The sequence below is a fragment of the Chanodichthys erythropterus genome, chromosome 12 (genome assembly GCF_024489055.1).
Source record: "Chanodichthys erythropterus isolate Z2021 chromosome 12, ASM2448905v1, whole genome shotgun sequence".
Taxonomy (NCBI): domain Eukaryota; kingdom Metazoa; phylum Chordata; class Actinopteri; order Cypriniformes; family Xenocyprididae; genus Chanodichthys; species Chanodichthys erythropterus.
In genome coordinates this window covers 4723458-4737181 of record NC_090232.1, presented here as the reverse complement: position 1 = coordinate 4737181, position 13724 = coordinate 4723458, and the positions used below count along the sequence as shown (strand labels likewise).

Sequence of the window (13724 nt, the reverse complement as noted above, 5' to 3'; positions counted from 1 at the left end):
CTGTGCGCGCTCCTACATGCCAGCTCTCGTGTTGTCTGTCAGTGTTAAACCAGACACCTTTACACCACATTTAACAGGACTCGTACAGCAATATCCTAAAATAGGCAGTCTTCTTTTCACCCAGCGTCGCCGCTTTGCCTTTGTCTGTCTGTCCGTCGGTCCTGCTGCGTTTAGAGGCAGCGTCGCGTCCATAGGGTCGCGTTTTAAATGACCGACCTCAGTTGATCCTAATATAGCTCGGGTGAAGCGAGCATGCGCAGGACGCGGAGATGGGCACGGAGAAGCTCGGCAGTAGTGCACACGCACAAATGGACACTGGCACGCAGGTAAGAGACAGCAGGTAATAAACCATCTCTCGCTAGGGTAAATCAGCGTCGGGTGCATGCGTTAAAATAAAGGCGTGAGAGAATGGAGAATGCAACGTAAACATCATGTTTTTAGAAGTGGTAACATTGGTAATACCATATCATACATAATACCATAATACAGTGCTACTTTTTTTTTAAATTTACAATAGTAAAACCATGGTGGTTTGGAAGCCCAATGATACATGCATTTTAGTACTATGGTATATAGGCTATTAAAGTACCATAATTCAGTTACCTCCAATTACTCTTTGTAAAGGATAGCATAGCGATGTAGCATACCATTTTTTTGTAATGAAAACTACTGTTTTGATAAAATGATGCATTTGGTGCATTATTATCAGTGCACACAATTAAAATACTTGTTTTATGGCAGGACGTTTGCCATGAAGACTATAAAATGAACAGCACAGGTAGGTCAACACACACTTTTCATAAATGAGCATTTACGTACAGCACTTAAGGTTAAGGCATCTTCAAAATGAAAATGTGTTTGTTTGTGTCCCTCCAGACCCCGATCCGAATGCAGAAGCATATATGAACTTCATGAAGAAACACTGTTGTTATGATGCGATCCCCACCAGCTGCAAACTGGTCATTTTTGACACCACACTGCAGGTTAGGATGCAGTAACAGAAAATGTTATCATTTAACATGATTTAAAATGTGAAGGGGACCTAATGCCCCTATTAAGATGTAATATAAGTCTCTGGTGTCCCCAGAATGTGTCTGAGAAGTTTCAGCTCAAAATACCCCACAGATCATTTATCATAGCTTGTCAAATTTGCCCCTATTTGGGTGTTAAAGCTCCGCCCTCTTTCCAGAAGAGGGCGGAGCTTTAACAGCTCAACAACAACAAAGCTGGAGAATCTCACGCAGCCAAAATGAGGATTGTCAGTAACGGTGTTCAGCCTTACATTGTTCAAACCGGAGTCGACACTGATGGAGAGACTCAGGAAGAAGTTACAACTTTTAGAATGAAACTGGACGTTTCTGAATGGTTAGTGGATAAATTTATGTAGTTGCTGTGGAGTTGATTCAACTCATCCACTAGCATGTGCCATCATGTTAATCTTTTGTGCAAATCCAGCGTTGAATTGATCCTCATTTGATGTAAATGACGGCATGACAACAACATTCGACTACAACAACTCTTCCTCTTCTCTAAAGCAGCCCAACATGGACTCACCAGCTTTGTTGTGTTCTCGGGGGCGGGGTTTATGTAAATTTTGGAGTTAGTGATGTCACCAACCCAGGAAGAAGCTCGTTGTAGTCCCTACCAGCCGTTTGTTGTAGTCCTTAAAAAGCGATTTTTCATTGCGTTGAACTTTGAGTGTCGTAACTTCACAGATGTTGTTTATGATCAAACAGCAACATTACACACTAACTAAAGTTAAAAAGTGAAATCATAATCAACCACCCATTTAACATCAATTATTAATTTAGAAGAGGTGATGAACACACATCTGTTGTATCGACACAGGTGAAGAAGGCCTTCTTTGCTCTGGTTGCGAATGGCCTGAGAGCGGCCCCTCTCTGGGACAACAAACTGCAGAGATTTGTGGGTAAGTCTGACTCCACTGAGCATGTGCATATTATTTTTATCTAGCCTATATAAATTGTTCTCTTTGGTTAGTGTTTACTTCATCCCCTTGCCATTTCCTCAGGTATGCTGACAATCACAGATTTTATCAATATTCTTCATCGGTATTACAAGTCACCGATGGTGGGTTGCGATCTCTGCCTCTTCTCTAATGCCCACCTTGTGTTGTCCTTCACGGTTTGAATCATATTGATTTTTGCATTGATTGTCCACATAATGCTGCATGAAACAGATATTGTTTCTTTGCTAGTTGATAACAAAGTGCCTTGAAACAGTATTCGGCCCTAGTCTTTTTTATACAAATGCTTTCCTTAACCTGATATCTCGAGCTTTTGATTTGTAAATCAGTCGACTCTGTAACAGTTCAGCCTGTTAAAGAATCTTCTCATCAGCTTTGAGTAGATTTCCAGATGCGTTTTGTCTTCTCTTATTCAATATTTATAATTATAAAGAGAAGTAATATTTTTAAATGTTTCAGTTTTAGATAAAAAAAAAAATGTTTAAATGTGTTTTGTATTTTATACACTACCGTTCTAAAGTTTGGGGTCATTTTTTTTAAAGAAACTAATACTTTTATTCAGAAAGGATGCATGTAATTGATCAAAAGTGACAGTAAAGACATTTATAATGTGACAAACGATTGCTATTTTTAATAGATTTCATTTAAATTCTGTTATTTTGACCTTTGTTTCATCAAAGAAACCTGAAAAATGTATCACAGTTTCCACAAAAATATGAACAGCACAACTGTTTTTAACATTGATAATAATCAGAAATGTTTCTTGAGCATCAAATCATCATATTAGAATGATTTCTGAAGACTGGAGTAATGATGCTGAAAATTCAGCTTTGCAAAATTACATTTTTAGAAAACATTTATTTTAAATTGTAATAATATTTCACAATAGTACAGTTTTTTCTGTATATTTATTCAAATAAATACAGCCTTGTACCGACCCCAAACCTTTGATAAGTAGTTTATATTTGTAGATAGTCTATATATATTATATTTATATTACACTTTTTAATTATTATATATTTTATAGGTGCTTTCTTTGTCTTATAGGTTCAGATTTATGAATTGGAGGAGCACAAGATCGAGACATGGAGAGGTGATTCATTTCAAAGTAAATAATCTAAACAGATGATGTTGGGATGGCCATTACCAGTTTGATCAAATGAATTATGTCTTAAAGGCACAATGTGTATGATTTTTAGATTAAAATATCAATAAACCACTAGAGCAATGTTATATATTTTGTTAACTTGTGTATCAAATAATGTACATTTTCTGAACAAGAATACGACAACAAAAGCTCCTTTCATGTCAGTAAAGCTGTTAATAGAAAATGAAATTGTCTTTGGACAAATATAGATTTGGGCTAAGCCCCGAATGTTTTCGATGTCTGGCTCCACCCCTTTTTCTCATTAGCAATCGCTCCGGCGGCCTCGTTCAGCTCACAGCACTCGCCGTGCTCTGCTTCATACTACAGTAATGTTAATAATCTCATCCATGAACATGATTTCTGCCCGAATCCCGTCTCGATTCTTTTCCTCCGGCTGTAGATGTGAAGACAACATGATTCCGCAAAATCAAGGAGTCATCAAGCTATGCCCTTGTTTTGAATAAGCGACCTCTAGTGGTGAAAATTACATATTGTGCCTTTAATTGGTTTGACTTTCTAAAGCATTTACTATGTAAAATGTTTTGCTAAATAATAATAATAATAAAAAACAAGCTTTTTGCATGAACTGCCCACAGGTAGAAGAGGAAAAGAGTGAAATCAAACATTTTTAATATGCATTCTTTGCATTACTTCAAATGCTAGGATGACATATTTAGTATTGAAACATTATCAGGCTGGCTGTATCTCCACAGGGCTCAATATATCTCATGCAGCTGTCATTGACTGTCATTGTGTGATTATAGGGCAAATTTACTGCAGTGTTACCTGAGATGAACGACTTGCATTTGATTTTTTCCCAATGTTTTTCTGTTTCTGTTGTCATGTGCTCTTTCTTTCTGTAGACGTCTATCTGCAATATCATGATCGGTATCTCATCAGTATCACACCTGAGGCAAGGTATTAAAAACTTACAGCCACACTTTGAGTTTTGGAGGTGGTGCCAGGATTGCAGGTGCCATGTACGATTTTTCTATACCAAAGATTTGTAATCGTAATTTATATATAAGATGCAACATAGATATTCATGTTTGCACTGCCATTCAAAATGTTGGGGTCTGTAATGTTTTTTAAATATTATATATACAATTTAAAATAAGTGTTTTCTATTTGAATATATTTTAAACTGTAATTTATTCCTGTGATCAAAGCTGAATTTTCAGCATCATTACTCCAGTCTTCAGTGTCACATGGTCCTTCAGAAATCATTCTAATATGCAGCTTGAGAAACATTTATTTTTTTATATCAATGTTGGGCTTAATGTTTTTGTGTAAATTGTGATACATTTTTTTCAGGATTCTTTGTTCAAAAGAACAGCAATTATTTGAAATATAAATATTTTGTAACATTACTGTCACTTTTGGTCAATTTACTGCATCCTTGCTGAATAAAAGTATTATTTTTTAATAGTGCTGTCAAAATTAACACGTTAACGTATGCAATTAATATTTAACGAAATTAATGCAGCATTCCGTTAATTATATGATCCCGATATCATTCATTCAAGTGCTATTAAACCATTCAAGCGCAATAAGACACAAATAAGAACTTAAATCTGTACTGGCACGCTTTCTGTGAATCTTCTGTCTGTGTGAAACACATGCATGAATCGCGCACACAGAAAGCCGCTTCAGACAGTGTACCGGCTGCACACTCTTTCAAGCTTGAACGGACCAAAACACACAAAATTATGCCAAAATGATCGCTTTGTCAATTATCCTCGTAAGCACAGTTTTAAATGAGTCAAATAAGTCTTAAATGACCATAAAGAGTTTTTAAGGAAATAGGATGTGTGTCAGATATGCGTTAGATCTTAAAGTGACAGCAGCCTAATAAACCTGCTGCTGTCATTAATGTTAGTCAAAGAACAAAAGACAAAGAGAAAATCACACTGTTCTTGACTGAATAACTTTTGTTGCTTTAATAAGGATTAATCTATATTAATTGTATCATTTCTGTAGTGAAGAATGTTTGATAGCCTAACTTTATTCAGTTTCTGTATATTAGATCAAATATTTAAATTGCACTTATGTCTTTATGTTGTTTCGACAAACCCAATTCCAAAAAAGTTGGGACACTGTACAAATTGTGAATAAAAAAGGAATGCAATAATTTACAAATCTCATAAAAATCTCATATTTTATTCACAATAGAATATAGATAACATATCAAATGTTGAAAGTGAGACATTTTGAAATGTCATGCCAAATATTGGCTCATTTTGGATTTCATGAGAGCTACACATTCCAAAAAAGTTGGGACAGGTAGCAATAAGAGGCCGGAAAAGTTAAATGTACATATAAGGAACAGCTGGAGGACCAATTTGCAACTTTTTAGGTCAATTGGCAACATGATTGGGTATAAAAAGAGTTATCATCATCTACAGTGCATAATATCATCCAAAGATTCAGAGAATCTGGAACAATCTCTGTGTGTAAGGGTCAAGGCCGGAAAACCATACTGGATGCCCGTGATCTTCGGGCCCTTAGACGGCACTGCATCACATACAGGAATGCTACTGTAATGGAAATCACAACATGGGCTCAGGAATACTTCCAGAAAACACTGTCGGTGAACACAATCCACCGTGTCATTCGCCGTTGCCGGCTAAAACTCTATAGGTCAAAAAAGAAGTCATATCTAAACATGATCCAGAAGCGCAGGTGTTTTCTCTGGGCCAAGGCTCGTTTAAAATGGACTGTGGCAAAGTGGAAAACTGTTCTGTGGTCAGACGAATCAAAATTTTAAGTTCTTTTTGGAAAACTGGGATGCCATGTCATCCGGACTAAAGAGGACAAGGACAACCCAAGTTGTTATCAGCGCTCAGTTCAGAAGCCTGCATCTCTGATGGTATGGGGTTGCATGAGTGCGTGTGGCATGGGCAGCTTACACATCTGGAAAGGCACCATCAATGCTGAAAGGTATATCCAAGTTCTAGAACAACATCTGCTCCCATCCAGACGTCGTCTCTTTCAGGGAAGACCTTGCATTTTCCAACATGACAATGCCAGACCACATACTGCATCAATTACAACATCATGGCTGCGTAGAAGAAGGATCCGGGTACTGAAATGGCCAGCCTGCAGTCCAGATCTTTCATCCATAGAAAACATTTGGTGCATCATAAAGAGGAAGATGCGACAAAGAAGACCTAAGACAGTTGAGCAACTAGAAGCCTGTATTAGACAAGAATGGGACAACATTCCTATTCCTAAACTTGAGTAACTTGTCTCCTCAATCCCCAGATGTTTGCAGACTGTTATAAAAAGCAGAGGGGATGCCACACAGTGGTAAACATGGCCTTGTCCCAACTTTTTTGAGATGTGTTGATTCCATGAAATTTAAAATCAACTTATTTTTCCCTTAAAATGATACATTTTCTCAGTTTAAACATTTGATATGTCATCTATGTTGTATTCTGAATAAAATATTGAAATTTGAAACTTCCACATCATTTTATTCACAATTTGTACAGTGTTCCAACTTTTTTGGAATCGGGTTTGTACATTAATTTGGAGATTAAATATGAAATTATTGCAATATAAAAAGATTAAAAAACTATAACATTACGTGTGATTAATTGTGATTAAAATGAATTGAAAAATGTGTAATTAATTAGTTAAGCACTGTTTTTTTTGTTGTTTTGTTTTGTTTTTTAATCTTACTGACCCCAAACAAACAGTAGTGTATCTATTAATTATATATTTGATATTCTGTATTAACACTTTTTTCTGTCCGTACACAGCCTCTTTGATGCCGTCTACTCTTTACTGAAACACAAAATCCACAGGCTGCCGGTCATCGACCCAGAGTCTGGAAATGTCCTTCACATACTGACCCATAAGAGAATCCTCAAGTTCCTTCATTTATTTGTAAGATGAAAAAAATCCAGTTCTTGGTTCTATTTGAAACCTTCTATTTCACATAAATCTGATTTTGTTTGCATCTCTAGGAAGCTGCAGTGCCCAAGCCACGCTTCTTGAAGATGCAAATCAAAGATGCGGGAATAGGAACTTTCACAGACATAGCCACAGTCTCACAGACCGCCACTGTGTACGATGCACTTTCTCTGTTTGTTGAGCGACGCGTGTCCGCTCTCCCAGTGGTGGATGACGATGGTACACTTCACTCAATAACAGTCAAATAAGTCAGAAAAGAATATATTACAAGACAAAATAAATGTACTTCCCTTCCTTCTGTTTCATTTTCTAGGCAAGGTGGTTGCCCTGTATTCCAGATTTGATGTGATTGTGAGAATCTCTTCTCCTTTTTTAAATTTCAGACATTAAAAACCACATTAGCTTCCTGACAGAAACTTGTAACCCATATCTTAAATGATGATATTTTAGTTTTGTGCCTCGGTTTCCTCTAACAGAATCTCGCAGCGCAGAAAACCTACAATAACCTGAGCATGAGCATGCAGGAGGCGGTGCGGAGGAGGCGCTGTTATGTGGAAGGAGTCATTAAATGCTATCCTGACGAGACTTTGGAAACTGTTATTGACAGAATAGTCAAGGCGGAAGTAAGTATGTGTATTCTAAACTGAGGCTGCTCTCGTTATTTCTGAGATGTTTGAATTGGCTAAAGGACTACATTTGGCTAATACTGGCACGTTTATAGAAATGTTAATTAATGTGTGCATCCTATTTATAAGTAAATTAAAATATAAATGATTTAGAAATAAAATAATATAAATGAATCCATTTCATATCTACATATATATTTATTTTAGAATTGTTTTGCAAATGTTCTATTTTGTTTTGTGTCGAATTAGATTTGTCATGCAACAAATGTCATTTCATTGAAATCAAAGTCCCTTTAAGACAAGTCATTTCACTCGCCGGCCATCTTTGAAACGCCTCTGGGGAATGCAAGTGCAGCTCCGATCTCTTTGAATGGGGAAATATCAAATTTTCCAAAGCTGTTTGCCAAGCTTTCATATTTGACATCACCAATGAAATCTGACAACAACTGTCTCATAAATTTTGTTTCTAAATGCTTGAATCATGACAAAAAAAATGTATTTTTCAGGCTGGATCAAGCTAATGCGCATGCGCAGTCCTAAATGTGCGTCTCTTGTGCCTCATTTAGGAGGCGCACGTCTGACTGTTTCTATAGAAACCGGGGCTTCTTTTTTTCTCTCTTTTTTTCTTTTTATTAAATGCTTGAAAGAAAAAAAAGTAACAACTATTGTCATCATTGTCATATAGAAACGGCCGCTGCAGTGACGCGATGACTTTACCAGTCAGCGATTGGCTCTTATTTAGAAGGCGGGACTTATTCCGCCATATTGCACGTTGCACTTTCTCCCATTCATAATAATACGAATGACACGTCTTGTGATATTTTATAGTCTTTGTTTAAATTCTGCATGAAATGGAAGTTGTGATAATGTTTTCTTTCCTATTTTGATGTATATATAAGTGAAACGGCTTCTCGAACAAGTAAAAATGTAGGGCGGGACTTGATTTTTTACATCTGGAGTTTGATTGACAGGCGATCTAACCAATCATATCGCCAAATCCGCCATTTTGTCTGACAAAGCACAGTCAGGGGAGTTAGTAGATTAAAGTCGGTGGACTTCATCTTGAAAAATGGCATACTGACGTCTTTCCGTAGTTGAAACAACATTCCTTCTTATATTCATGTTTATTTGATGCTGTAAATGAACTAGCAGGAAGAGATGATCGGTTCACAGCGATCTGTCACGACACATTAAAGAGCCACAATATGGTATTTACTGATTACATTTCTTTAAAAACTGCAAAATTTGTACTTTCACGGTGGGTCCTTGTGAACAGTCAATTGATTGGATGGTTGTGGTTTGCCCCGCCCTCACACAAACGCATCATCAGAGAAGTTATTTTGATTAAAGATTACAAGGGCACATGAATTAAAAAAATAATGTGCACAGATAAATACTGCAATAATCCCTTAAAAAATATAATAATTGTCACATTTTATTTCATGGTGATTTTAACTTTTATTTTATTACTTTATTCAATTTTGTGTTTTAATTTTAGTTGACTTCATGAGGGGTACAAACACGTTATAAATCATACAAAAAGATTATTTTTTATTTTAAAATGTATAATGTTTTCTGTGATGGGTAGGTTTATGGTTAAGGGATAGAATATACAGTTTGTACAGTATAAAATCATTGGAATGTTTTTTTTCTGAGATATTTAATCTCGGCTCTGTGTGCAGGTCCATAGGCTGGTGCTTGTGGACAGAGATGACGTGGTTCGGGGAATAATCTCTCTCTCAGACCTGCTGCAGGCCATAGTCTTATCTCCAGCAGGTATTGATGCTCTGTTTTCCTAACCTGAGAGGATATGTTTTCTCCTGTTCTTCATCTAACCAGCACTAGTGTCCAGGTAGGCTTTACTCTGCCTTCCCAGCCTAGCTTTGCCAACACATGCATTGCTTCTGCATACAGTTCTAGTCAGAGGTTTGCACACACCTACTCATTCTTTATTACGACTATTTTCTATGGTTTAAATTATAACTAAAGGAAAGTCATCAAAACTATAAAAAAGCATGAATGGAATTATGTAGTGATCAAAAAATGTTAAAGTAGTGATAACAGAAATCTCTTTTATTTGAGGTGCATCATGGGTTATTTGACACATTATTGAAGGTGTTCACTTGTTGATGCTTTTCCTTCACTATCCACTCCAGCTAATTTATTTGGAAAGGTTTATTATTATTATTAATTTTAGTAGTAGTAGTAGTAGTAGTAGTAGTAGTAAATAAAAATAATAATAAAATAATAATTCAAATAATATATTTCCCAAATAATAATAATAATTTTTATTATTAATAATAATTTTAATAATAATAATAATAATTTAATAATAATTTTTATTATTATAAAATAAAAAGTCAAAAAAGAGCACAAGGAATTGTTTATTAGAATTTTTTTTTTTACATTTTATTTTATTATAAATTTAATAATAATAATAATAATAATAATAATAATAAATATAATAATAAAATAAAAAACAATATTTTTTCTAAATAAATATATAACAATAAAAATATTATTATTATTAGTAGTAGTAGTAGTAGTAATAGTAAATAAAAAAATAATAATTCGAATAATACATTTTCAAATTATTTATAATCTTTATTATTCCAAATAATAATAATAATAATAATAATAATAATAATTATTATTATTATTATTATTATTATTATTATTGTTGTTGTTTTTAAAATAATAATAAAAATAAGAAATATTTTCCTGTATAAATATATAATTATTATTATTTCTTTTATTTAAATATATAATATTATTATTATTATAAACAGTAAATAAATACATAATAATATTTTCTAATAATTATTATTATTAATATTATTATTAATATTATTCAAATAATAATTAAAATAAGAAATACTATTTTTCCTGTATAAATATATAATATTTATTATTTATTTAAATATATATTTATTATTATTATTATTATTATTATTATTATCTTTCTTTCTTTATTTATATTATTATTAGTAGTAAATAATAATAATAATAATAATAATAATAATAATAATAAAATAATTAAAATAATAAATATTACTTCTAAATAAGTTATAGTATTTATTATTCCAAATAAATATATAATAATATTTATTGTAACAAAATAATTAAAATAGCAAATAAAATGTATTTTTTTCCTAATAAATATATAATGTAATAATAAAAAATAACAATAATAATAATTTATTTATTATTGTTGTTGTTGTTATTATATGGAATTCCTATCATATATATGCCTAATTTATATTTGCCTACAAAACACATTTCCATTTAAGCATAAAGCATACAATCACAAAAACATGCATTAATTCAGGTGTTCAAATGTTTTACTAGAACTGGTAAATTACCCCACAGTATTATGTTTCTTTATTAATATTTTTTTTATAATCATTATTGTATATCATATCATCTGAAGACATGTTATGTCTTGTGTTATGTAAAGCTCCAGCACCCATGAATCGCAGCCACTCCTAATACATTTTGCTCTCCACAATGCTTACACATTTTCTCTCTACTCTTGGCTATTCACACCCAGTGAGCAATGAAAAACCTGAAAACACCTAGATGCAATACTAATCATAGAAAATTGCTGATGAATAGCATACTCCCCGCATGCTCTATGCATGTGTGTGACCTCTTTGTTGGTTGCATGAGTCTGTGAATGTTTGAGAATACCCTGGTAGGTCAGGGACGTGACCCCGGGCCTCTTTGTTACGGTCATTTAACACCTGAGTGGTTGGAAACACAGTATAATGTCAACAAACAGCCACTGGTCCAGACATCTCACCTCTCTCTGTTGATATTGTGGTTGTTCTAAAAAGTATTTTTATGAAAAACATGGTATTATACAGTTCAAAAAGCATTGTAATTCCGTTCTACTCTTTGTAAGTGAATTTTCTTATCCTGTTTCAGGTATTCAGAGCAGATAAAATATGACCGCAAGCAAGAATGAAGAAAAAATATCTTTTTTACATGATGCATTTACATTGTAAAGCTTTATGGATCATGTAGAGTGTATAATATATTCAACAACAAATGTCTCATTTAACTGAGAGATTGTTAATGATGAGTACTGACAAAGAGAAGTATTGCTTTAAGTTTTTATGTATGAGTGAGCACACAAGGGCTGGGATTTTGATCAAATTGATCATCTAGTTTGCCTTTTTGTGCTGTTATGAAATGTATAGACAGATTATAATGTTTTTTTTTTCTAATAAAAAAATTCCTTGTGCTCTTTTTTTTTTTTTTTTTTTTTTTTTGTCTGATTGCCTACTCTATAAAATAACAAGAAATAACTCAAAACCAGAAAGAGCATCTGTTGCAACCATTGGACATCAAATGTCACACTTTTTCCTATGAAACAAAGAGACAAGCAAACGACACAATGTGAATACTTTATCCCACAAAATAATTTCTGTTGCTAATCTTAACCATCTGTTGCATTCTAGCTGCTAAATTAATAAAATAAACTTATTAATAAATTAAACTTAAACTATTTTATATAATATTATAATATATATATATATATATATATATATATAATTATAATATTTGATTAATTTAATTAATAAAGTACATTTTTATTTTAAGTGTAACAATGTTATTGAAATATTTATATTTCAAAAACAAATATTAATAAATAAATATAATTTCAAAAATATATAACCGATCCAAGTGTTGCCAAGTCCACGTTTTTTCCGCAGAATTTAGCTACTTTAACAGTGTTGCCGCGGGTTGTTTTTCATGTTCGTGGGTTGAAGCGACCAAATAACATGATATTTAGCCCACGAAATGCGTATTTTTTTGATAGAAAACAATTTTTTTTTAAATTAAAAAAGACATTAATTACCACTTTAACCAACAGGTGGCGGCATAGTAGCATTTATTTGCGCATTTCCTGTAGTTTCACTTTTGAATAAATATTAAACATTCTAAAATAACTAGGTTTAAAAATAAGCTGAAGTATGATAAGTATGAAGCACTCACAAAATCTCATGAAAAACAATAACTTTTCATGTGAATTACACAGAAAGCGAGCATTGCCCTTTCCCTTTGTAATCACAGCAGCTGTCAGTCAAGCAATGAATCTAAAAGTGCACAATAAAATATTTAATTTTTGATGCTTTTTTTCAAACGAAAGTATAAAAAATGATGGTCGAATTGAGCCAAGGAGGAACACTGAGGTACGTCTTTATTTTTATGTCGTCTTACGTTTGAATAACTAAATTAATGCTATGCTATTTAAGTCACTATATTCTGATTATAAACCAAGTATTACTCTATTGATGCTCAACACACCAGCAAGTGACATCTCACTGGAAGTTTTCCAGCTGGCTTATATTATTGTGGAAGTTCTAAAGAACGCTCCTTGCATATAGGGGGTATGCATTGATGTCACTTTCCCGCCGGAACGCGCTCCCTCAGCTGGACTGAGTTGCAAAAGAACCTGCTGCATGACTGGATTTAATAGGGGAAACTGTGAAAACGCGAGTAAAACAAACGATTACACTAAATGTTGGGCTCGAAAGTGTTCCTTAGCATGTCAAAGAAAACTTATCCATGGATATTGACATGCAGCCAGGAATCATGTTTCCTGACATTTATATGTGCCTGATTTTGACGTTGGGGAAACGCAAATCTGCCTGTGAACGCTTTATATAACTACAATATAGGTAGGTCAAAATGGGAGTGATCACTTATAAGTGTTATATATTTCCTCATATTTCATTATATATTTCATCATATCATCATTTTTTTTTCTGTGAATTGCAGAAATCAATTTGCTTCTTTTTTCTGTAGCTTTTGGCATTCTGTAAAAATATACCTCAGATTTTGTGTCAAAGCTATTTGTACAGTCAATTGCAAAGCTCTTTCCCGTTTTGGATGTGATTTGTGTGTTTTTCGCGGCATTCATGCTGAAAACCAATGCTGCCGCTCAGTCTTTTTGCCACTCAGTGGGTGTAACCGCAGTCATAACGGCCGACGGTGACATCACGTGCATTACTCTATAGCCAATTGGGCGGGTTTTGTG

General features: G+C 33.6%; 1 protein-coding gene across 4 annotated transcripts; it reads left to right on the top strand.

Moving 5' to 3' along the window:
• Window positions 1-132: 132 nt before the first annotated feature.
• On the top strand, window positions 133-11807 carry prkag3a (protein kinase, AMP-activated, gamma 3a non-catalytic subunit). 4 transcript variants are annotated; one of them, XM_067402970.1, is made up of 13 exons: window positions 133-326; window positions 742-778; window positions 877-983; window positions 1849-1930; window positions 2033-2091; window positions 3035-3095; window positions 3998-4052; window positions 6899-7025; window positions 7106-7271; window positions 7366-7403; window positions 7529-7675; window positions 9361-9454; window positions 11606-11807. In XM_067402970.1, the coding sequence occupies exons 1-13, from the start codon at window positions 270-272 to the stop codon at window positions 11620-11622; spliced, it is 1047 nt and encodes a 348-aa protein (XP_067259071.1). In that variant the 5' UTR covers window positions 133-269; the 3' UTR covers window positions 11623-11807. The 4 variants fall into 4 exon arrangements, with proteins under 4 accessions (XP_067259071.1, XP_067259072.1, XP_067259070.1 ...); XM_067402971.1 differs by lacking the exon at window positions 11606-11807 and having other exon boundaries at window positions 3035-3080; window positions 9361-9477; XM_067402969.1 differs by lacking the exon at window positions 11606-11807 and having other exon boundaries at window positions 9361-9477.
• Window positions 11808-13724: the final 1917 nt, after the last annotated feature.

What these genes read in the sequence shown, in the direction of transcription:
- prkag3a (XM_067402969.1), top strand. Translation starts at nt 270, where the DNA reads ATGGGCACGGAGAAGCTCGGCAGTAGTGCACACGCACAAATGGACACT. An exon ending in TTTTTGACACCACACTGCAG is followed by an intron (nt 984 to 1,848) that starts GTTAGGATGCAG and finishes GTATCGACACAG; the next exon opens with GTGAAGAAGGCCTTCTTTGC. An exon ending in TCAAGTTCCTTCATTTATTT is followed by an intron (nt 7,026 to 7,105) that starts GTAAGATGAAAA and finishes TTGCATCTCTAG; the next exon opens with GAAGCTGCAGTGCCCAAGCC.